The sequence below is a fragment of the Pyrus communis genome, chromosome 12, assembly GCF_963583255.1.
Source record: "Pyrus communis chromosome 12, drPyrComm1.1, whole genome shotgun sequence".
NCBI lineage: Eukaryota > Viridiplantae > Streptophyta > Magnoliopsida > Rosales > Rosaceae > Pyrus > Pyrus communis.
The window spans coordinates 17,589,373-17,613,592 of NC_084814.1; the positions used below are offsets into that span (position 1 = coordinate 17,589,373).

Consider the following 24,220-nt stretch of genomic DNA (forward strand, 5'->3'; position numbering starts at 1 on the left):
CTTCTGTGGCAAAGGCATTTTGCTCCGTCATTAATCACAATGAGGCTGCCATTTCCTATTGAAAGGCGTAATCATCCTTTGCCTTGCCATTTTCCTTCAATTTTCGGGCCTTGTTTTGCCCTGTAGCCCTAGGTATGGAACCTTCATCCGGAGACGAATTTTCTACCCTTGTTTCTTGAATGGTAGGAGATCCATCTTCATCCCCATCTGCATTTGAGGATGCATTTCCAAACACCAATGTAGGACCAACTCTTTTTTGAGGTGGATCTTCAAATAACACCCATCATTTACAAATTTCCCAACAACCGTATGACTAAATAGTTTGGAGTTGTCCTCCATATACAGTTCCTCCGCTTGGCGTACCTAGAAAATATAATTACAAAAGATAAGGGAAATTAATTTATGAAATTAAATGTAATATAATTAAATATTTAAAATAACTTGTAATTGGCTTTTACAAAAATAGTTACTTCGTCGTAGTAAATGGCTCCACTTTCATGTCTACTTGCGACCTTTAACACTGCTTGATGCCATTTATTCAAACTTGGATGAAGATGTTTTTTTCCATCTTGAAGAAACTCTCATGGTTTTAGGAATTCGGTGGAGTGGTGCCTTCATAGAACTCATAGTACTTTTTGTACATACGAGTCCAAACACCTTCACTTGTTTGAGAACTCCCCCTCACACTATCTTCCGAGTCCTAAATATAAGCCCTACAAAGAGTTTCATCTTCTTTTTGGGTCCAAGCCCTACCTTTCATTGCAGATGTGGCCATTTGAAAATTATTGAAAAATCTGAAGGAAAGATTATTGGAAGAGGTAAGAGAATAGAATGTGAATAATTGAAATAAAATGAAGTAAGATAGTGTGGAATGGTGAAAATCATGTGAGAAATGGTGTAGGAATGACTTAGGTATTTATAGGAAAAAAGTTAGATTTTTTTTTTTTTTAATTTTGATGCCAGGTAGCCGTTGGCATTTGAAATTTAGGCTGGCTCATTTAGGCCAACTAATTGGCCTGATTTGGTGTTTTTGGCCCGGTAGGGCCTACAAGCCCTTTGGCCTAGCCCTCTGTTAGAGAAGATTTTCGCGTCATTACGGGTAATTTTTAGCCTTATGACCCTTTGGCTGGATCGATTGGAGAACGCCTAAAAATAAATTTGGGATCGATGAAACCCCACATAATGAGCACCACCATGTTTAAACACATATGAAGCCACGAAGTATGCTGCTCAATTACCATTATGAGGGACAAACAACAACTCCACAGACCTCATAGTTTGAGCAAGATACAAAATATCATGAAGAAAAAACTCTATTGTTGTGTCACCTCCAACTTATTTGTTTACCATTTAGATGATAGTCTTCGCGTTAGATTCAATCTTAATACAATCTAAGCCTTCATTTATGCACATCACCAGAGTTACACAGATTGCAGCAGCTTCCGCCATTGCAGCATTTTGAAAGTTCAGATCCCTAGTGCAGCCCACACTACAAGAAAAATAGGCACTGTGCACAATAAATTATTTGTGCCTTTTGAGGCCAAAGAGCACCAACATATGTGCCCATAGACCAATAGCAACAATGCAAAAACTAAGTTTGTATATGTCCCCTCTATGGGCATCACCTTTGATCAAAGAGCATCATACTGAGTTCTGTGCTTATGATGTCAGCACAAATAAAGGGTGTTTTGTACCTCTATTCTGACAAAGTTGTCAGACTACCTTTTCCAACCATTTTGGCACTTAAAATGTAATTGTGCCTGCATGAATTAAATATTTAAAAAAAATAATCATATTTTTTTTTTTTTTAAATTTTCATAAAATGTAGAAAGCCTACAAGACATTCTCAATCTCACAAACATATATTGTAATGTTACATATTTCATCTCTAATGCAAAAAGAACTTGAAAGCAGACATTTTTGGACAGATGCATCTTCCCCAGCAAGCCTTGCACCTCATCGAATCTCTGCTGCTCCATAACCGAATTAATGAAGATGATCATCAGGAAAAGATCTTCCATTTCTGTTTAAGTATTCCTTCAAATAGTTTTTCCCTATCCTCTTACACAACAACATCAGTAAACTCAATAATTTAATGATTATGGTAATGTAAAACAAGATAATCTTAACACATAAGAATAGAACCCATCTTTGTTATTTCACAATCAAATTAATCAGATGGTCTATGTGGAATCTGGACCTTTTTCTGCCAAGGTTATGAAATGAAACCCAAATTCAAAGGTTATGAATCAATACCTATTAGTCGGATTCGAAACAGAAGCAGATCAACTTCAAATATCAACCATTTGTAACACACAATATATCAAAATAAAGCCGGGACTAAGAGGAGTTCGATTTTACCTAAATTGAGGCCAAATGATGGCCGAAAGTGGCTGGAAAATGGCTTAAAAGTCACGGCCAGTTTGGGTCTCTACGAATCCATGATAGATTTAACCAACAAAGCTCAAATCTGGTCCCTAGGATTGTAAGGAGTTTGTTTATGGTGTCAATATCATCGTCTTCAACGAGATTTGGGCAGGAAAAGCTCGGAAAACCTGCAACTCACCAGAATAGTGAAGATCGTTAGTTCTTCGTTCAATCTCGCAAACGTGGTGGAAATTTTCTCATGCAAAGCCAGAAATCGACTTAGAACAACGAAGGAATTAACCAGAGGTAGTTACAGACCTTACCTCGGTCGGGAAGGCGATGAACTCACCGAAATTCTCTCGGGTTTGAGACCCGTGGTTCTCCGATTTGAGGTTCGAGTCAAGGTTTGGGCACTAGTGTCGTGTTTGGAGACGAGGATGGTGGTGGTTTGGTGTTTAAAGCTGTCGGAGAAGGTGGTGGCTCATAGTTATATGGCTCGGGGAAAAGTGACTAGAGAGAGTTAAGGATGAGGGGAAAAAAAATGAGAGAGAAGTGAGAGAGTTTGACTGAGAGAGCAGAATGAGACCGATAGAAGAGGGAACAGAGGAAGGGAATTGAGGTGTGGGTCTCAGTGGCACTCACTCCAATTTTACATAAAGAAGATAATTTCAAACAAACAAGAAGGGATAAGGGTTGGACCGGCTAGTAAAAAATAGGCGGTTTTAAAAAAATTGTGGGTGCGGGTGGGGCTAGTTTCATGATAAAGTAATAAAAAATTAAATAATTGTGTCCTTTACAAATAGTGTTGGGATCACTTTTCAAAATTTGCTAGTTAGTGTAATTTGTTATTAAGCACAAATATATGTTTTGTGTTCTCTTTCATAAAAAAATATATTTATGTTCAGATTTCTAAAGTATGACACAAAGATGGTGTTTGTAAAATAGTTGTCAGATCAGAGGACATAAAAGGCTTGCGTTGCCATGCTGTGAATTCATTGAATTGTGCGATATGAACCAGACGGGAAACATAATTATAAACAAAAAAATATACAATGTTGGGAGTATCTATATCATGGGCCAATTAGAAAGAAAACATTATTATATTATAATACTACATAAGTTGAGGACCCAAGAGGAGTCCAACATAGCATAAGATAATTATATTTTCACACACCAGTGAAATATAATGGTGTGTAATATAACATAATACAAAATATATTAATTGTCCTCGTCATCGCTGCTTAAAATCTCAACGATAACATTCTGCATATTTCGTGAGCTCATATGTGGGAGAGACAGGTCTCTAGGACGAATTTGTGCTTCATAAATGCGTGGTTCTTCAATAAAAACGACAGAACTAGTAGACTCTTCAGTTGTTGTTTCAGTAGAAACCAAATTGGTAAGGTATTGTTCTGTCCTACTTGGGTTTGCCTATGCTGGCAAGACACTTCCTTGAGGTGAGCGTACACATCCATTATTGGAGGGTAATGCGTAGCCAAGGCGACCATCAGCAACAATAATAAGAATGTACTGATTATCAATAGAACGAGGTATGCGCCCAACATTAACAAGTTGTCGTGGACGTTGAGTTGGAGAATTCGTTGTGGAATTTGTTGTTGTAATGTTGGAAGCAATAGATGAATGTGATGTTGAAGATTTGGTTCCAATTCGAACTTCACGACGTCGCTCAATGATGTTGAACTTGATCAAATTCAAAAGAAACACAACTGTATGAAACAACCTTATAATTTTCCAAATACAAATTAGTAAGGGAGTGTGGACGTTTTATACTAGAATAAAGGCACAAATCCATAATTGTGCCTACATATTCTTTTGCTATGGAGTGATTTATTATTTATTAATATTTACTGGACACAATTTTTAACATTTGTGTCATAAAAAGGAATTTATAATTATTAAACCCAATGAAAAGTAGAATGATTTATTATTTATTAATATTTAGTGCACACAATTTCTATCATTAGTGTCATAAAAAAGAATCTACAATTATATGTCTATCTGAAGATCAGCTTGCTTTTGCACAGAGACCGACCCTAAGGGCACAATTGTTGGTTATGTGTCATTGCATGAAGTACTTTTAATGCAGTAAAAAAAATAAACACTTACTATAAAACCAAAAACCATATCACCAAGCATAAAAAACAAACCTGCAAGAAGATACCAATCTAAAAAGCAGTTCAAAAAGATACGAATCTAACCTAGGTATTATTAGTCTGGTAGAATCTCTCTCGCTCACTTTGTCCCTCTCGTAGCGCCCTCATTCCACTTTCTTGCATCACCTGCTCTCTCTCATCTAGATCACAAGTTCATCTTTGTCGTCTTTTTCTTTTTTCTTTCTATATTCCTCCCTTCTCTTTACACACACTCCCTTCCTACCTCCTAACTCATCCAGTTGTCTTCAATCTTTGACAACAAAACTTTCCTTAGGGTTGAAGGAGGAAGATGATGATTCAAATTCTTCCGATCTGGGCTCTAAAGAGGATGAATGATGAGGAAGGGAGCTAGGCTCTGACGAGGAGAGGGATTGCAATTCGAATCTAGGCTCCAACGAGGAGGCGAACAATGAGGAAGCGAACAATGAGGGAGGGAGTTGGGCTCCAATAAGGAGGGGATAGCAATTCAGACCTGAGCTTCGACGAGGAGGAGGATGACGAGGAAGGGAGCTATGCTTCGACAAGGAGGACAACGAGGAAGGGAGCTGGGCTTTAACAAGGAAGACGACGAGGAAGGGAGCTGGGCTCCGACAAGGAAGGGGATAGCAATTCGAATGTTTGCTAGACTTTGATAAAATGTTGGTTTATTACCATTGAACAATTTTGCGTATTATATTTTGATATGCATACATGACAGTTAAGCATTAAAGCTTTTATTATTTTTTATAAACTAAATGTCTTCTCGACAAAACCAATTTGTCGGGAGAGAGAAGGTGGTGTCGGCGAAATATCCATGGCGACTTAACACATTTTGTAGGCTGAAAAGTATTTTTCGTCGGCTAAAAGGACTTTTGCCAACTAAAATGTTTGTAATGCCAACAAAAAGGATTTTGACGGGAAAAGTTGAATCTTAGCCCACGAAATATCAAAATTCGTCGGAAAAACTCTTAGGCAACATGCTTTGTGTGACAAATTTCCGACAAATTTTTTCATTGAGAAAGACACTTTGCCGACAAACTATTTTTGCCGGTAAAGTCAAGTATTTGGTGGGAAAGATCCTAACATCATTTCTTCTACACAGTTAGTGATTTAAAGAAGAATGTGCTGCTATCGATATTTTGGAATCAAAAGGAGATGATAACCATTTGAAGAGCTTTCGTGGTTTTGTACCACTTCATCATTAAATAAAATTAACGGGTATATTAAACACACCAATTAAATTTGAAGTCTTGAGTTTGGATCGATGCTTTGAGCCCAAGCCCCTCTTTTTGTAGAGCCGTTTTCCCTGTTTGGATTTAATTCACCATACTTTTTGGTCTACGCATAAACAAGTGAGCATGCCCATTAGCGATCGGCGAATATCGTGGACTCTCTAGCATTTTTCATATATAATTCAGGTAGAAGGTCTCTCTTACATCACTCATCTATAATATATAGATAAATCATGAGAATTACACACACACACACACACACGCACGATATCATTTTTATTGAGTGTTGTTGTTAGCACTCAAAAAAGTCATTTTAGGCTTCAAAATCTCTATATATAAAGCTACCTCCCTAAAATGGTGAAGCTTTCAAATACCCCTAAGATGCCCCCGTTGAAAAATAAGGAATGCAACTAAGGTTTTTATATTAATAGGGACAAAAAAGTAAAAACATAAGCTACGTAGTTTTGAACATTAAAGAAGGGATAAAAACAACAGTTAATACACTACTTGCAGGGTTTTTTTAGCGGGCTATGTTATGCTCATTCTCGCGGATAAAAATAGTTTTGTTTCCTCGACAACTCCAAAAGGCTCCTCCACCTTATTCAGTCAATTTTCCCAAACAAAATAACAAATTGCATGCCAGGAAAATCATGAATCCGGGGTTTGGAATTGGACTGGTTCTGAAATTATCTCTCTCTCCCTCTCTTTCTCTCTCTCTGCATTAATTTATGCATGTGTTAAAGTTTTATATTAATGCATTAGTTTCAAGTTTTTGCAGAATCTTGAGAGTTTGGAATTGAATCAAAATTTTAATTAGAATTTCTACAATTAATTAAATTCCATCAAAATTTATGAATTTGTAAATTCTTAAAATCATTTAAAATTCCAGTTGAATACACCCCTATAGTATAGGCAAAAAGACATACTTTCAATTTTAGAGTCAACGACCTACAAAAGTTTGTTACTCTCCCATACAGTTATACTCATAAATGCTTTATCATTTTAAAAGTGAGATTGCCACTTAGTACTACGGTCTGGTGGTATTCCTCTTCACTTGGAAGTGAGAGGTCTTAGGTTTGAATCTCATGAATGGCGAATTCAATACCAAATTAGGTTGCCCATTGTGTGGCTTAGCCAAACTCCCCCTCCCTCTAGTGTAACATCCCACATCATCCAGGGGAGTGGATCCTATAAGCCTTATATGTATATTCCCATTTCTAACTAGCACGAGGCCTTTTGGGAGCTCACTGGATTGGGAGTTCATTGGAACTCCGAAGTTAACCGAGTAGCGCGCAAGAGCAATCCCATGATGGGTGATCCACTGGGAAGTTCTCGTGTGAGTTCCCAGAAACAAAACCTTGAGGGCGTGGTCGGGGCCCAAAGCGGACAATATCGTGCTACAGTGGAGTTGAGCCAGGGTTGTGGTGAGGGCCTGGGCCAGGATGTGACAATTTGGTATCAAAGCCAATCCTTGGGCAGAAGTGTGTCGACGAGGACGTCAGACCCCTAAGGGGGTGGATTGTAACATCACACATCACCCAGGGGAGTGGATCCTGTAAGCCTTATATGTATATTCTCATCTCTACCTAGCACGAGGCCTTTTAGGAGTTCACTGGCTTCAGAGTTCATCAGAACTCCGAAGTTAAGCGAGTATCGCGCGAGAGCAATCCCATGATGGGTGATCCACTAGGAAGTTCTCGTGTGAGTTCCCAGAAACAAAATCGTGAAGGCATGGTCGGGGCCCAAAGCGGACAATATTGTGCTACAGTGGAGTCGAGCCCAGGTTGCGGTGAGGGCCCGGGCCGAAATGTGACACCTAGTGTAAAAATATCGATGTATCAAAAAAAAAACAAAAAAAGCAAAACAAAAGTGAGATTAAAACATTATAAAACACATTAAAGATTAAAAATATCAAAGCAATTTAAATATACCAACACATTAAAAAAATGTTATAATAATTAATATACAAGTGCAAAATATGTGAAAAATATGCAAACGCTCGTGATCGGATCCTTTACGCTTTGAGATGGGTACATTGTCGTTTGAATTTTTAAAACCCTACAAACCCTCGTGAATAGTTTTTTTTTTTTTTTTTTTTTTTTTTTTTTTTTTTTAAGGAAACCTGCTGGTGGCTTCGTCACTGCATTCCACCCTTTCGCGGTCCAAATTATAGAAAGGAACTACCAACGCTCTAATGCCTCAACGGTGAGGGCTATAAGGTCATTACAGTCTGAACCTCATTTCCTACCTTGTTGCTACAAGGTCATTGCCCCAACTAGTGAGGGCTACAATCAATGGTTAAATTTAGATCCATAGTTTATGTGATTATAGTGACGAATTTCGAAGTTGGGCCCTCACAAAAGTTGTAAAGTTTGTTATTATGAGTGTTTATATATATTCTTTTTATTATTTTTCACACTTCTACATAATTATATTTATGAGATACTTGAAAGACAAATGTGTTTTTATGTTTTGAAGTAATATTATATTTTTCATTGGTAGACCAAATTTGTAGACTAATTTTGTAAACCAAATGACATGGAAATTAATGATTAATTTTCCTAGCATTACCCTTTAGGGGTGGGTTCAAAAAATCAAAAATCGAAAAAAACCGAAAACCGAACCGAACCGAGGCCGAAAAAAACCGAACCAAAACTAACAAACTGAACCAAACCGAAAAAAAATCATATATAAATACTAAAAAAAACATGTTGGCGTCAAGGTTTGAACCTCTTCCCTACAGGTCGGGATTTGTTGCTGTAAGCCAACTTGACTATAGGTTTTGTGTTGTTATAATTGTACCAGTCATTTATTTATAGGTTTCTTATGTTTAATGCTTTATAAAATTTCTTAACTTTACAAACCCTAGCCGTCTCACTCCCATTTCATTTCAGATCTCAAACATTTCTCTTTGTTCCGTCCGCTGCTTCTTTTCTCTCTCTCTCTCTCTCTCTCTCTGTCTCTCCGTCTCTCCCTCTCCTTTCTTTCTTCCTCCAATCACTCTCTCTCCAATCTTCTCCTATCCTCCTCGCGGATTCCTTCTTCCAAACCATGATTTTCCCTCGCCCCTTTCGAGACTCGACGAAAAGAGGAATTGAAAGAGCTTGCGACAATCATGGCGATATCGCTACAGCAAAGGTTGTGGGTTTTATATATTTGTCAGTTCATAGGTTTTTTATTGTATGGTTACTCATTTGAAATTTATGTAATTTAAGGTGAAAATGTTTGTATTTTTCTCTAAATATGTTTTGGAATTTTCTAGATCTATTGTGGACTTGACTATGAATTTGAATGTGGGCACTGGGCATGCGATATTGAAGTCCGATTATAGCATTTAGACGAACCCAGTTGCTTTTTTTTTCTTTTGGATCTGCATCGATCAGTTAATTTGTTGAGTTATTTCATGATTTTGTAAATTTTAAGTTTTTGAATTTTGAATCCTGGCGATGTACATTTCCTTGAAGAATATATGTTTCTGTATTTGCTTAACTTTTGAAAATTTGAATTCGATTTGCTTGATCACAAGTAGTTGAATTACTTGAATATATTCAGGATTTTGAGGCTCTCAATTCTCTGATATATGAGAACTGGGAGGTTGATAGGTAGGTTCCTTCCATTTACATCATTTAAAAATAAAAATTAAAAACAAAAAAAAAAACCAAAACCAAACCGGAAAAAACCGAAACCGAAAAAAACCAAACTGAAAAAAAAATGAACCGAACCGAAATTAAACCAAACCGTTTTGAACTGAACTCAACCCTATTACCCTTTGATAAATAAATGGAAAACACTCATCTAACTCTTCTTCTTCCCTCAAATTGTTATTTGTCGCTAAATTAATATGCAGATTACATTTATTAAACATACAAGACAGGCATTTGAAAAATCATGTCTAAGACGCACTTAACTTAATATCGTCCGGTGCATTTCGACAAAGAGGGCACGTCGCGTTCAATCTAAGCCACTCGTCGACGCAACTAGCATAAAAATAATGGTTGCATGCTGGGATGGTCCTTAGTGTTGCTTTAGGCTTATACTCACCCAAACATATGGAGCAAGTCTTGTCCTTCGGCTCCGGCAATTCCAAGTTCTCACCAAGCTGAGTCTTAGGATATGACTCGATGATCAGACCATCAAGGCCCGTTGCGATTATGGGAGGTGGTCGACTGTTTACAGAGGATAGTTCTGTAGCAGGATGGTGAACTGTACCATTCATAAAATCACAAAAATAAATCACAAGGCCAATGAGACACCAAAAGCTTGGGATTCCCACGCCTACCAGTATGCTAAACTTCGCAATTCTTGAGAGACCTGAAAAGACTGAAATTGTAACCGTATCTTCATCATCAAGTAAAAATCTTGGGGCACCAACTCATGTTTTAACTTTTAAAGCTCCACAACTGATCATGTGACATCATTTTATTTGTTTCAATTTGAAGTATCTTCGTTAACTAATATGTTATGTATCACATCAATTGGTATTAAAAATATTGGATAAGAATTAATGCATGTAGTGTTAGATCGTCGTCAAGCATAATGATAATAATTAATGTAACAATATTGTTCATAAAATTTATTGGATACAAATGTAATTGGCATGTGCTGTGCACATGGTATTAGATAAGATTGTATGTGTCATGTGCTGTGCACATGTGATTGATAGCTTACTCTCTAAGTCATTGTCTTAGAGAGAGTTAAAAGTAGAGTTTTGAGATATATCTAGTTAGTTTTGTAAAGAGGAGAAATACAGATTTGTAGAGAGAGATTAGAGAGAAATCAAATTTGTCTAAAACTGTTCATCTTCTTCATCTCAACATCTGTGAGTTAATTGCTGATTCTTCATTGTGTTAAGATGGTATCAAGAGCCAACATCGCTTGCGTGGGTGCTTTTGTTTTCTGTCGATCCGATTGCTGCTAAGGTGATATTTTTCTTCGCATGTTTACTGAAGTTGGAATTTTTTATTTTTGGGAATTTGAAGGCCGATGCCCTACACGACTATTGTGTAAAGATTTTGTTGTTGAGTTACCTCAAGGCCGATGCCAATGGTGCTCATTGTTTTCTTGTCAATCTGAAGGCCGATGCCACTTATGTTCATGAATTCGTTTATTCTTGTGATTCTTGATTTTTGAAGGCCGATGTCATACCTGTGTTTCTTTCTTTCTTGATCATTTCTGAAGAATATATAGATTGAAGTTGGGTGTTTCTTGCAATTTGGTATCTGGGTTTTTCTTCTTCACATACGAGTGTCTATATTGTTCCGGACTATTGTTGTTGTGTAATCATGTCGGATTCAGTGAAGATTGAAAATCTGCTGGGTATGCTTACTATCAAGCTTACTGATGAGAATTTCATAAAGTGGAATTTCCAGTTTACGTCTGTTTTACGTGGGTATGACTTGTTTGATCATTTTACTGGTGAATCTGTATGTCCACCCAAATTTGTTCTTACTCCTGAGATGGGTGTTACAACTGCGATTAGTGCTGTCTATAAGGCATGGATTAAAATAGATATGGCTTTGTTGAGTCTTTTAATTGCAACCTTGAGTGATGATGCTATAGAACATGTGGTTGGTTGTAAAACTTCCAGAGAAGCCTGGATAGCTTTGCAAGATCGTTATCTTTATGTTTCTAGTGTGAGTATCAATCACTTGAAGGCTGAGCTTTACACTCTACAAAAAGGAGGTGATACAATTGATAAGTATTTGTTACGGTTGAAAGGAATTAAGGATCAATTGCAAGCTGCAGGGGAAAAGATATCTGATAATGATCTTATCATTGCTGCTCTCAGTGGTTTACCTCCTGATTATGATACGATTCGTATGGTAATTTTGGCTAGAGATACTTCCATTTCTTTCAAAGAGTTTCAGGTACAGTTGATTGGTGCTGAGAAGACTATTGAGTCAAGGGTCCAGTCTTTGGTTCAGGGCATGGCTGCTATGTATGTCAGTACCAATTCTTCAACTGGTACTTCTGACACTAGTGGTTCTTTGTGTTCGAATAATTCTGGTTCTTTTTCTCAAGGGTTATCTAATTCTGGGTATGGTTCTAATGGCCCTGGTTCTTCGCAAAATAATGGTGGTTATTCTAGTTATCAGTCTAATGGTCTTAATGGTAATCATGGAGGGAGATCTTATCCGTCTAATAATTTTCGACCCAGAAATAATGGTGGTTACAAACCTCGTTTCAATAATTCAAGATCTGGTACTTCATGGCAATCGTGGTCTGGTAACACTTCTAACAGATATGAGCAGATTCCAGAGTGTCAAATCTGTTCTCGAAAGGGGCATGTTGTTGTTACTTGTCTATATAGGAATGATCCTGGAAATGGTCAGAATGTTCAAGAATGTCAGATTTGTGGGAAAAGAGGTCATATTGCACTCAACTGCAGACATAGATCAAATTATGCTTATCAAGGTCATCAGCCACCTCCCTCTTTGTCTGCTAACTATGCCTATCAAGGGTTTCACCTCAAGTTGAAGTACCTATGTGTTCCTCTGCATCACAGTTTCCTTCCTTCCCTCTGAATACACCTCAAGCTCATCCTGCTGATTTGTCTGGTATGAATGCACAGAGTTCGAATGCTATTGTCAATGGTGACTTATGGATCATTGATACAGGTGCATCTCATCACATGAGTCCTGATGTTCATGTTCTCAATCAGGCTACTCCATATGAAGGAAATGAGAAGATAGTTGTTGGTAATGGTGCAGGTTTGGAAGTCAAACATATTGGTAGTACTACCTTGTTTACTCAGTCTCATGTTTTACACCTTAAAAATGTTTTACATGTGCCGCTGCTTACTGTCAATCTTTTGTCTGTCAAACAATTGTGCAAAGATAATCATAGCTGGTTCATTTGCGATGATGTTCAGTTTTTTGTGCAGGACAAGGCAACAGGGGCAATTCTATACCACGGAAAGAGTAGCAAAGAAGAGTTGTTCAGAATTCCAGTACGTGTGTTTCCTACATTGTTCAATTCAGGTGTTGTTTCTTCTGCCTTTTTGGGACATACTGTGAAAAAGTCTTTGTGGCATCAACGTTTGGGTCATCCGTCCAATGAAATCCTTGTTGCGATGCTTAAAGCTTCTGATATAGTGTCTAGTCCAGATGAACATGTTCAAGTCTGTTCTCACTGTGTCTGTGGAAAGATGAGTAGATTACCTTTTTCAGAGAGGCTTGATAGGGTAGATATTCCATTTTATAAGATACATAGTGATGTTTGGGGACCATCTCCAGTTCTGTCTATTGGTGGTTATAGATACTATGTTTCTTTTCTAGATGAAGCTACTAGGTTTGTATGGATTTTTCCTCTCCTCAATAAATCAGATGTCTTTGGTGCTTTTGTTAAATTTTGTGCATATGTTGGAAATTAATTCAATGCAAAGATCAAGGTGTTTCAATCTGATGGTGGTGGAGAATTTGTGAATACTTCCTTTAAGGCTTATTTAGAGAAGAATGGCATGTTGCATTATATTTCTTGTCCATACACCCCTCAGCAAAATGGTATGGCTGAGAGGAAGCATTGTCATTTGCTTGAAACAGCTATTACTCTTTTGTCAGTGGCTAAATTACCACACAGGTTCTAGTATTATGTTGTTGCTCATGCTGCTTTCTTGATTAATAGAATGCATTGTAAGGTTTTGCAAATGGTTTCTCCATTTGAACAATTGTATGGCAAGAAACCTGTATTGACTACTTTGAAGGTGTTTGGTTCGGCTATATATCCTTATCTTCGCCCTTATAATGTCAACAAACTGCAATCCAGATCTGTCAAATGTATTTTTCTGGGGTACTCGAATGGTTATAAAGGCTCTCTGTGCTATAATATGGTCACAGACAAGATTCTTATTTCTCGCCATATGTTGCATGATGAAAGCTCCTTTCCTTATGAGGAGATGCTCAGTTTGCAGAACTCTGGTTCATCCTCCTCTTCTATTCTTGTTAGACCCGTGGTGATGTATTTCCCAGCTTCACAAGACAGTTCTCAAATATCTGCTAATATTGACACTTCTCCTAGTGTCTCTTCCAGTTCTTTAGCTAATCAACACTTGTCTACAGCTTCTCCAAGTACAAGCACACCTTCATCTGCTAGTCCTGCTTCAGAATTCAGAACTGCTGGTACTCTTTCCGGTCCCAATTCCTTGTTGCCTGTCCCTCAACCAAGCTCAGTTCCCAGTTCCATGTCTTCACAGGGAATTCAAACCAGGCTGCGAACAGGCACTATCACTCGCAAGGATTACTCTGCTCTTACTACTTTTTTTCCTCAAGTTCATTCCTTAAATCTTGCAGATGCTGCTCATTTTTCAGGGGGTTTTACCTTCCTTGCTGACATTACGAATGTGTCTGAGCCCTCCAGTTTTAAACAAGCTTCTCAAATTCCTCAATGGCAGTTGGCAATGCAAGAGGAATTTGATGCTCTTCAATCTCAGGGTACTTGGATTCTAGTTCCTAATTCTGGGGAAAAGCATGTTATAGGCAGTAAGTGGGTGTACAAACTTAAGCGAAATAGTGATGGGTCTATTTCTAGATTTAAGGCCCAGTTGGTAGCACAGGGTTTTAATCAAGAACATGGTGTTGATTATATGGAGACCTTTAGTCCTGTAGTTCGCCATACAACTGTGAGATTAATTTTAGCATTAGCTGTCACCTCCAAGTGGGAGCTTCGACAGTTAGATGTTAAAAATGCTTTTTTACATGGGGAATTACAAGATGAGGTTTATATGAAACAACCTCAGGGATTTGTTGATCCTAAGCTCCCTACACATGTCTGTAAGCTGGTGAAATCATTGTATGGCCTCAAACAAGCTCCTCGAGCTTGGAATGACAAGTTCACTGGTTATCTCCTCGCAATTGGTTTTCAAGCTTCTCTTTCAGATTCCAGCTTATTTGTGAAGACCAAAGGTGATCAGGTTGTTATTTTACTTTTATATGTTGATGATATTATCATCACAGGATCCAATTCTGAGCTGGTGCAATCTGTGATTACTAATCTTAGTATGGTATTTGATTTGAAGGATATGGGGAGGTTATCTTATTTTCTTGGTCTTCAGATTACTTACAAGTCCAATGGTGATATGTTTATCAACCAAGGGAAATATGCTAAAGACCTTATTCATAAGGCTGGTATGGATGATTGTAAATGTTGTTCCACCCCTTGTAAACCTCATAATCAGATTCTAACCACTGATGGTTCCTTGTTGTCTGATCCTACCTTGTATCGCAGTTTGGTAGGGGGTTTGCAGTATCTTACCTTTACTCGTCCAGATATTGCTTTTGCAGTTAACACTGTGTGTCAATACATGAGTACTCCAACTGATGTGCATCTTGCCATGGTTAAGAGGATTCTGCGCTATTTGCAGGGTACAGTTTATAATGGTTTGACATATGTTTCTGGTGGATCTTTATCAGTGAATGCCTATAGCGATTCTGATTGGGCAGCTGATTTGAATACTCGGCGTTCTATCACTGGTTATGTGGTGTTTCTGGGGGACAATCCGATCTCTTGGCAATCAAAGAAGCAGTCTTCTGTTTCTCGGAGTTCCACAGAGGCTAAATATCGTGCTTTAGCTCATACAACTGCAGATATTTCTTGGATTCGGTTACTTCTTAAAGATTTACATGTGTGTCTGTCCTCTCCTCCCGTTCTTTACTGTGACAATCAGTCTGCCATTGCTCTCAGTTTGAATCCTGTCCAACACTCTCGGATCAAACATTTAGAAACTGACTATCATTTTGTTCGGGAAAGGGTCCAAGCAGGGGATCTCTCCATTCAGTATCTGTGTACCAAGGATCAAATTGCAGATGTTCTCACCAAAGGCTTGCACGGACCTGATTTTCTGAGGCATTGTTTCAATCTTAAGTTGGGTTATCCCTCTTAAGATTGAGGGGGGGGGTATTGGATACAAATGTAATTGGCATGTGCTGTGCACATGGTATTAGATAGGATTGTATGTGTCATGTGCTGTGCACATGTGATTGATAGCTTACTCTCTAAGTCATTGTCTTAGAGAGAGTTAAAAGTAGAGTTTTGAGATATATCTAGTTAGTTTTGTAAAGAGGAGAAATACAGATTTGTAGAGAGAGATTAGAGAGAAATCAAATTTGTCTAAAACTGTTCATCTTCTTCATCTCAACATCTATGAGTTAATTGCTGATTCTTCATTGTGTTAAGAAAATTAACATACAAGAATTTGAAGAACCAAAGCACTTTGTTTGCGAACCACTCTTCAATCCACAATAAAGACCAACTGCTTCGCAAGAAAGATAATCAGGCTTGTCCCATTGCAACTGAACATTTTCCAATGGATCAAATAAACTTGGAACCGATGCTGTTAAGATCACAAAACACCTGCCCCTAGATGATTGGTTACCCGGTGGCAATAACAAACTTGTCGGTACTGCAACGATCTTGTAGATTTCACTGCCGAGGCAAGAAATGGGTGCGTAAGTCCATGCTGCTTCATCTTGAGACGAGCAGTTGAGGAACGTGTAGTTTTCGAGGCCATGCAGATAAAAGAAGGGTGAATCTCTAAGACTGATGTCATGGTCGAGAAACCGCCCTAGGGAAACAGTTGTTGGGGTCGTTGATGGATATGATTTGGTGCCTGTAGTTGATGCTCTCAACGATGAACTCCCCGGATAATGGGAGAGTTAGAATGGTTCTCGTTTGGTTGTTGCATGAGAGATCAAACTCTGGATACCCACAATTTGAGAGTTGAAAGTTGCTTAGCGGAAACGGGAATCGAATTGGTTGGCTGCCGGCTGTACATTTTGGTATACCACAGGTGGTAGCTGTATGAGGGAGGAGGAACAAGAAGAATAAGATGGTGAAGATTTCTAAGGTAGCCATATGAGCTAGGCGGTGAAAACCAGATTAATATTGGGTACATATTGATTGTAATGCATATAGGATTGTCATTGCATTAGGATTGTCAATGCATTAGGATTGTCAATGCATTAGGATTGTCATGACAATAAACCAAATAAACCACCCTCGTTTAATTCATCAACTAATTAAAAGCACACATATAGTATTTAGAGTATTAGTATAAAACAAATCACCACCTCTGTCACAACGCCAAACATAATATATACAACTCAAATCACAACGATACCTAAATTATGAAAAAATTTAACAAGAAAAAAAAAAATATAGATCATCAAATTCTATGGTGATGCTAAAGAAAATGTTGATGAAGACACTGAGGAAGAAGGGGTAGCAAGAGATGAGCCCTCTGGTGAATTTCGACAAACGGGGCATGTTGCATTCATTTTAAGCCACTCGTCTATGCAACCAGCATGGAAGTAATGGTTACACTCTGGTATAGTCCTCAACGCTTCCTTGGCCTCGTACTCACTTAGACATATTGAGCACGTGTTGTCGTTGGGCTTGGGCAATCTCTTGCTCTCCCCGAGAAAAGTCTTAGGGTACGATTGAATGGTTGGGCCATCAAGCCCTACTGTGACGAAGGCAGGTTGCCAAGACGCTAAGGTAGAGAGGTCCACAGTTGGTTGGTGGCGACGACCGCAAGCCTTTATCCTGCCGAAGACATAACTTGCGAGTCCAATGATGCATAAGAGTCCGGGTATTCCCACACCTACGATCATGCCATATTTTGCACTTCTTGGAAGAGCTGAAGGTGAAAGATCAATGGAATTGCAATTGGTTAGTTCATATTCACTTCGTTTTCAATGGAATGGACCTCAATATTAATCTATAACTTTCATTAGTAACTAGATGGCAGATCTGTTTCTTTGGAGTTTGACATATATATGTGAACATAATTAAGTTAAGAAAATTACATAAATTTGAATATTTTGCAAAGTACAGGCATTCTTTAAAAGCTTTTTTTTTTTTTTTTAATAAATCACTTATACCATATAATGTGACTCACTTGTCTATACAGTGTAAAAAAATGATAATGCATTCAAGTCAACACACACAATTTCTTTGAGAGGACATGATCATGACGTTAAAGATTTTGAATCTGTAAGTTGGTAAGCATGGAACCTTCAGTCAAGTTCCGAATAATAATCCAAAATTCAAAGTAGGCACTTTAATTAAAGCCGCCATGCTACAGGCCATTAATTAATGCCACGCGGTGGATTTGCTAATGACCGAAGGACAAGAAATAAGCCCCCTCCCCAAGCATTGACTTGTTCAAAATATATTTACTTGACTAGACACTGTGTCATACGTTCTCCCTTGATCGAGGTTCATTCAACTCAGGGAACGTTAGAATTCTAAGTCACAATAGTCAACAAATTCCTAAACACAGAAAACGTAGAGTAATCTCACATCAAGGTGGATGGAGTTCAAATGGCCGCACATTTTGCTCCATATATAGCACCGATCGAACTAGTCTAGAAAGTTAAAAATAATTACAAGATTGTAGGAAACTCTAATTACAATAAATCAACTAAGTTTAATTAGCCTTGGCTCACTTTAACATCATACCACAAATTAATTAGTTTCATGTATCTTTCGTTTTTTAAGTTTTCTTTATTTTGACATGTAAAGTTTATGTCTCTAACAAGGTGTAACTTTCTTATTTTAATTCCTTTCGTATTGCTAAGTTTATAAAAATAAATTAAAAAAAAAGAGACTTTGGATACGGTCCTTAACTATGAATATTCTTTTATTGAAACCTTGTTGGTTTTTAATTTTTTTTATCGAGGTCCCTGAAATCAATGTGATAATTTATTTCTATGTACGTTACTATATTTTTTAAATTAAAAATTAAAAATTTTAGTTGTTTATATAAATGAGATTTTAAATAAAAAACCATAATTTGTGGGATTAAAAATATTAAAATATAAATATAATATTGTGTGTTTATATATATATAAACATGGGTACATTCATCAAAATTAACCAAAAAATTTATTGTATCAAAACATGGGTATATTCTTCAAAATCACAAAAAAACAAAAAAAGATATTAAGCTTAATAACATTAGTAAATTTCTTCGATTGACATGGATACATTTTAAAATCAAAGAAAAAAGAATGTACCCTTATAAGTTTAAAAATGGATTAAAAAAATTGAATTGATTTTATATAAAAAAAAATGGTATATTTTACATATAACAAAATAAAAAGTTTTATATGACTAGGTACATATAATTAGCATAGGTGCATTTAGCAAAAATAAAAAGTACAAATATAAAAAATATATGGATACAAATACAAATAAACTTTAAAAAATATGGGCACAAAAAGAAATTCATATATGGGTACAAATTAAAAATAAAAAGAAAATTGGTACAAATTAAAAAAGAATTACAAATTAAAAATTGGTACAAACTAAAACTAAAAATGTATGATAAAAAATTTAGTCATAAATATAAATATACTAATTGTAACATTTTTAACATTAAATGAATATATTTAGAAATAAAAAAAATATTTTATTATTCAAATAATTAATGATGTTATTAATACCCAAGACCTTGATCAAAAATTAAAAAAAAATAGGATTTTAATCAATGAAATAGTAAAAGAAGGATGAGAACCTAATTTATCCTTAAAAAAAAATTTCTTACTGCCAATCTCAATTATATTGTTCGACAAAACTAAACTTGATCAACTATCTAAATCAAAAATTTATAACTCAAAAGAACATATATATCGTACTTAAGTTGTGTATGTATGGTCACCCAAACTTGTAGATTATAACCATAAGATGTGTTTAAAGATGTGTTATTAATATAAGCCATGAAAATCAATAATTTTGAAGATGTGTTTAAAGATGAAAGATTTATTAGTATAAGCCATGAAAATCAAGAGTAGGGGTAGCAGCTTAATTATATGCAAGTAACCTATAAAATAGTACATGTAGTGGAGTCATTGGAAAGTTGACCTACCTTCCCTCTTAGCCACAGGAATATTCGAGCACACAACCCGATCAGTATCTCCGTTAAACCCACAATCTCCACCACGGGCTTCACAATCACGACAATCAGGCGTTGACCAAGTCAACCCAACACCACTCCTAACATCCCCAAACATATCCAGCATCTCATTAGCAGCTGTACTCGGAACCGAAACACTCGAAATCACCAGACACAAAGCCTCTGACGGTGACGGTGATGGTGACGGCGAAGTTGACGAAGATGACGTTGACTGAAGCCATTCTTCATACGCCCTCGACGGAACAGCAAAGACCGTGTGATTTTCAGTGCTGAGACATGAAATACGCGCGGCCATGACGGGTAACGACGTCGCTTGGCTTTCTCGTGCCTGAGAGGAGCAGTTGAGGAAGGTGAGGTTCTTGAAACTTTCGATGTGAAACGGCGTGCCTTGGAGCTTGAAGACGTTGTCTAGGAACCGTCTGGGGAGGCAGCGGTTGGGGTCGTTGATGTAAAGCGTTTGAAACTCGTAGTCGATGAGTTGGACTATGAAGTTGTCGGTAGCGGCCGGGAGCCTGAGTGTGATCAGGGTTTGGTTGCTGCATGAGAGGTCAAACCCTGGATTGTACCCACATCGTGAGGGTTGGAGGTTTCGAAGCCGGAAAGGGAATCGGACCGGCGGTCCGTCGGGGCAGTTCGATGTAGGGCAGATGGAAGAAACCCTTGTTGGATGGACGAAGAAGATCAAGAAAAGTAAGAATAATGAGAAGAGTTGTACGGTAGCCATTTGATCTGCTACTGCTGGAAGTTGTTTGGTGAAAGCTTTAGCTAGGTAGGCACAGAGTGGTTCATAGCTAGCCTAATGCTATATAAATGTGTGGGTCTTAGAAATAAGGGTAAAATACTGACACGAAGACATAGCTAAATGTGATGATATTTGTACAAACGTAATGTTTATATCAAATGTCAAATCAAATTAATTGAAAAAAAATAATAGGTTAAGAATTAACAAGAATGAATGAGGCAAAAATATATGTATGAAAATCACTTTCATATATTAATATAATAGGTTAAGAATTAACATAATCAACACATTTATTAATATATTATTAATATAAATTATGTCACTTCTATCTATACACACATAATCAAATTATAAGATTATAATTTAGAGAGAGACCAAGTTTTTATTTATTTCAAAAATGCACAGAATTTATTTATGTGGCAGGTAAGTTCAATGTCATGATTGATTTTTTTTAGGTAAAGCAAGACCCCTAATATTTAGACCTATTCATTTCATCTTTCAAATAAACTATTTTACTAATAAGCGTCTCAGATAAGATTTATTGTTAAATATATTCGAGGTTGGTCAGGTAAAATGCATACTCATAATATTTTGATCATAATTAGTGTAATAAGTGGACTAGTCCAAATATCTAAGGATATGACAAGAAAATTTAAATCCTTTAATAAGTGGACTAGTCCAAATATCTAAGGATATGACAAGAAAATTTAAATCCTTTGACATTTTAGCATGATGTTGGAAGCAGTTGGACGTCGGGACGTGCATGTGGGTGCCGTGGGAGAATATGTCATTGACTTCTTTGCTCACACTGTATACATATTGGGATGGCTTGGAAGAAGTAAGCGTTTGATTATCTGATATAAAAGACAAACTCAGGAAGTTGGGTATGAAGGCATTGAATGTCTTTCAAAATGACATGGAGCGAGAGGAAAGTCTAATCTTTACACTTTACCAACACCTAATACTTCTTCTTAATCTTCTTGATTATGAAAGAAAACTGGAATCCTGGATCTTCCAAAAAATTGATTAACAACAAGAAACCTTATTTGACAAGATCAAATCTACTTTAAGAGTATTTTGGATGGTTTTGGAGAAACTAATACATAATATTGAGTAATATAATAATGTCACATCCCAAATGTTTTGGTCAAAAATACCCATTGCTCGAAATAAAAAATCCCATGGGATTGAAACTGCACATATATGGATAGAGTCAACTTATTTCCTTAATGGGGCACACAATTGGTCACTATTAACTTTATTATTGAATACTACTAATAACTCAACAAATAATTAATGGCAATGATTAATATTAGTAATAAAAAAAATTAAAAAAAAATGGCAATTTACAGCTAGTTTGGGGTTGCTTAAACTTTTGAAAAGCACCTCCTTAAAAAAGTCGGGAACTTAATTGTGTTTGAGAAATTAAAAAAAAATTAAAGTGTTATTTTTCACAATCATTGGTCCAAAACTGCAGAAAGCAGAAGAAGCTCTACACATGCTTCTTAAAAAGTGCTTAACAAATAATTAAAAACAATGATTAATATTAGTAAGAGAAAAAAAATAGATGGCAATTTACGGCTAGTTTGGGGTTGCTTAAACTTTTGAAAAGCACATCGTTAAAAAAGTTATGGACTTAATTGTGTTTGATAAATTTAAAAAAAATAAAATAAAATAAAATAAAGGTCTTATTTTCACAATCATTGGTCCAAAACAGTAGAAAGCAAAAAGAAGCTCTACACATGCCTCTTAAAAAGCGTTTTTTTCATTGTAGGCAGGTGAACAATACCTATTAATGAAACTTTCATATTGACAATCATACCCCTATCTTTTTCTTACTAAAACCACTTTAGCACTATAGTTTACTAAACACTTCTATTTTATCACAGCTGTTTATTATCACAACACAGCAGAAACGGTGTTGAAAAAAGTACAGCAACCCCGAACTGGCACCCATGAGTGATTGATCAAGTTATGTTTAATTTTCAAAAGTCTTACCCTTTTTTTTTATTCTAAAATATTTTGATGTTTTTTTTCTCTAAAGGCATTAGCCACGTACAAGGCTACTTTCACACCCCTAAGACCTACCCCAACCCTTGGAGTAAAACTCAAAATTTAAGTTATAAACTTACTCCAACTTGCTCCAACCCTTGGGGAAAATATGAGTTTTAACCCAAAACTCATTTCTAGGGCAAATTTAGCCCAAGATTCGCCCTGGGTTAGTGGAGCTGGCCCACCATATATGTGTATTTTTTTCAGTTTTATATTTATAAATTCATTTAATCCAACGGTTAAGATCTAATAAGATCAAATTCAATGGTAAAAATAAATATCTAACGGTTCAAATTTAAAATCCAATGGCTAAGGTAATTAAAAAAATTATTTTATGTGTTTCATATTCATTTATAGTGTTCCACAAGTTTCTTAGTGTCAGTTAGAGATTCTTGAATATTTATCGGAATCTAAATATTTTTAGGTTAAAATGTCCATAAAATTAAATTAGGATAGTCTACATAATCTTTTTCTTTTTTAAGTTATTTTAAGATAAAATTATCCTAAATTCATTCTTTAATACTCTCGGGTTGGAGAAGAAAAATTGTATCTGGACTAAAACCTAAATTTTCTAAGCTAAAAATTTTCTAAGTGAAATGTCATGGCGTGGAGTTTGGCCGTGAAATCCATGCCATGGGCATCCATGTTGGCGGCAGGGCGCACCAACGAGATTGACAAGGTCAGGGACCGAGGTCTCCAGGCTTCGGTAGCATGGAGGCATTCTAGCAATGTATGTTCCATGATCAGTAGGACATGGAGTTGGCCGCCGAGAAGAGTGGAGGTCATAATTGTGCATGCATGGCGTTGTTAGATGACATTAAGGAATGCTTTGGTTGGATTGAATACACTTGGATTTTAAGAATTTGCACGAACTCCTCTAATTAAATTTATGTTTGCAAGTATAGTAATTCCTATATATGCATGCAGCGTTATCCAATTCTGATTTGGCCAATGCCTGGCTTAATTAATCCTTTTGAAGTACGCAAAAATGGAACTCAGTAATAAAAAATGAGAAGAAACAAAAAATTGTGGCAATTGAAAGTCCGCATAATAAAACAGAAAATATTCATACCATTGACAAAAACACAAATATTTTTTGTTAATTGATATTAATTGTTTGGTTGGATAAGATATTGAAGTCGCTTACATGACTACTAATAACACCGAGATATATATATATATATATATATATATATATATATATATATATATATATATGTTGTAAAACTGACGGTGTGTGCAGTGGAATAAATAAACAAGACACAAAATTTACGAGGTTCCTCTATAGTCAGTGTGACTGGAGTACGTTCTCGGGGCAGCATTGATGTTTTCATTATAATCTAGAATAATAAGATTACAAAGATAACTCTTTCTATTATCTCCTCTCTTCTTCCTCTCTTCTTTCTTCCTCTACCAGATGTATGTCTATCTGTGTATATTTGCTCTCCTTCTTCTCATCCATTTTATAGACAAAGCTTTAGACAAAGTTGTGGTGGGATGAACAGTGGATTGGTAGTGGGATAGGTGGCCATCCACAATGAAAGGCTTGTGAATTACAATACTCTCATTTGGATGGCCACAAGTCTTCAATTGACTTCAAAGCTCACACTGTATACATATTGGGATGCATTGACTTCAAAGCTCACACTGTATACATATTGGGATGGCTTGGAAGAAGTAAGCGTTTGATTATTTGATATAAAAGACAAACGCAGGAAGTTGGGTATGAAGGCATTGAATGTCTTTCAAAATGACATGGAGT

General features: G+C 36.5%; 1 protein-coding gene across 1 annotated transcript; it reads right to left on the reverse strand.

Moving 5' to 3' along the window:
* Positions 1–16,779: 16,779 nt before the first annotated feature.
* On the reverse strand, positions 16,780–20,466 carry LOC137711381 (putative RING-H2 finger protein ATL21B). Its single transcript, XM_068450617.1, has 2 exons — positions 19,617–20,466; positions 16,780–17,384 (listed from the first exon to the last, which is right to left on the reverse strand). The coding sequence occupies exons 1-2, from the start codon at positions 20,386–20,388 to the stop codon at positions 16,918–16,920; spliced, it is 1,239 nt and encodes a 412-aa protein (XP_068306718.1). The 5' UTR covers positions 20,389–20,466; the 3' UTR covers positions 16,780–16,917.
* Positions 20,467–24,220: the final 3,754 nt, after the last annotated feature.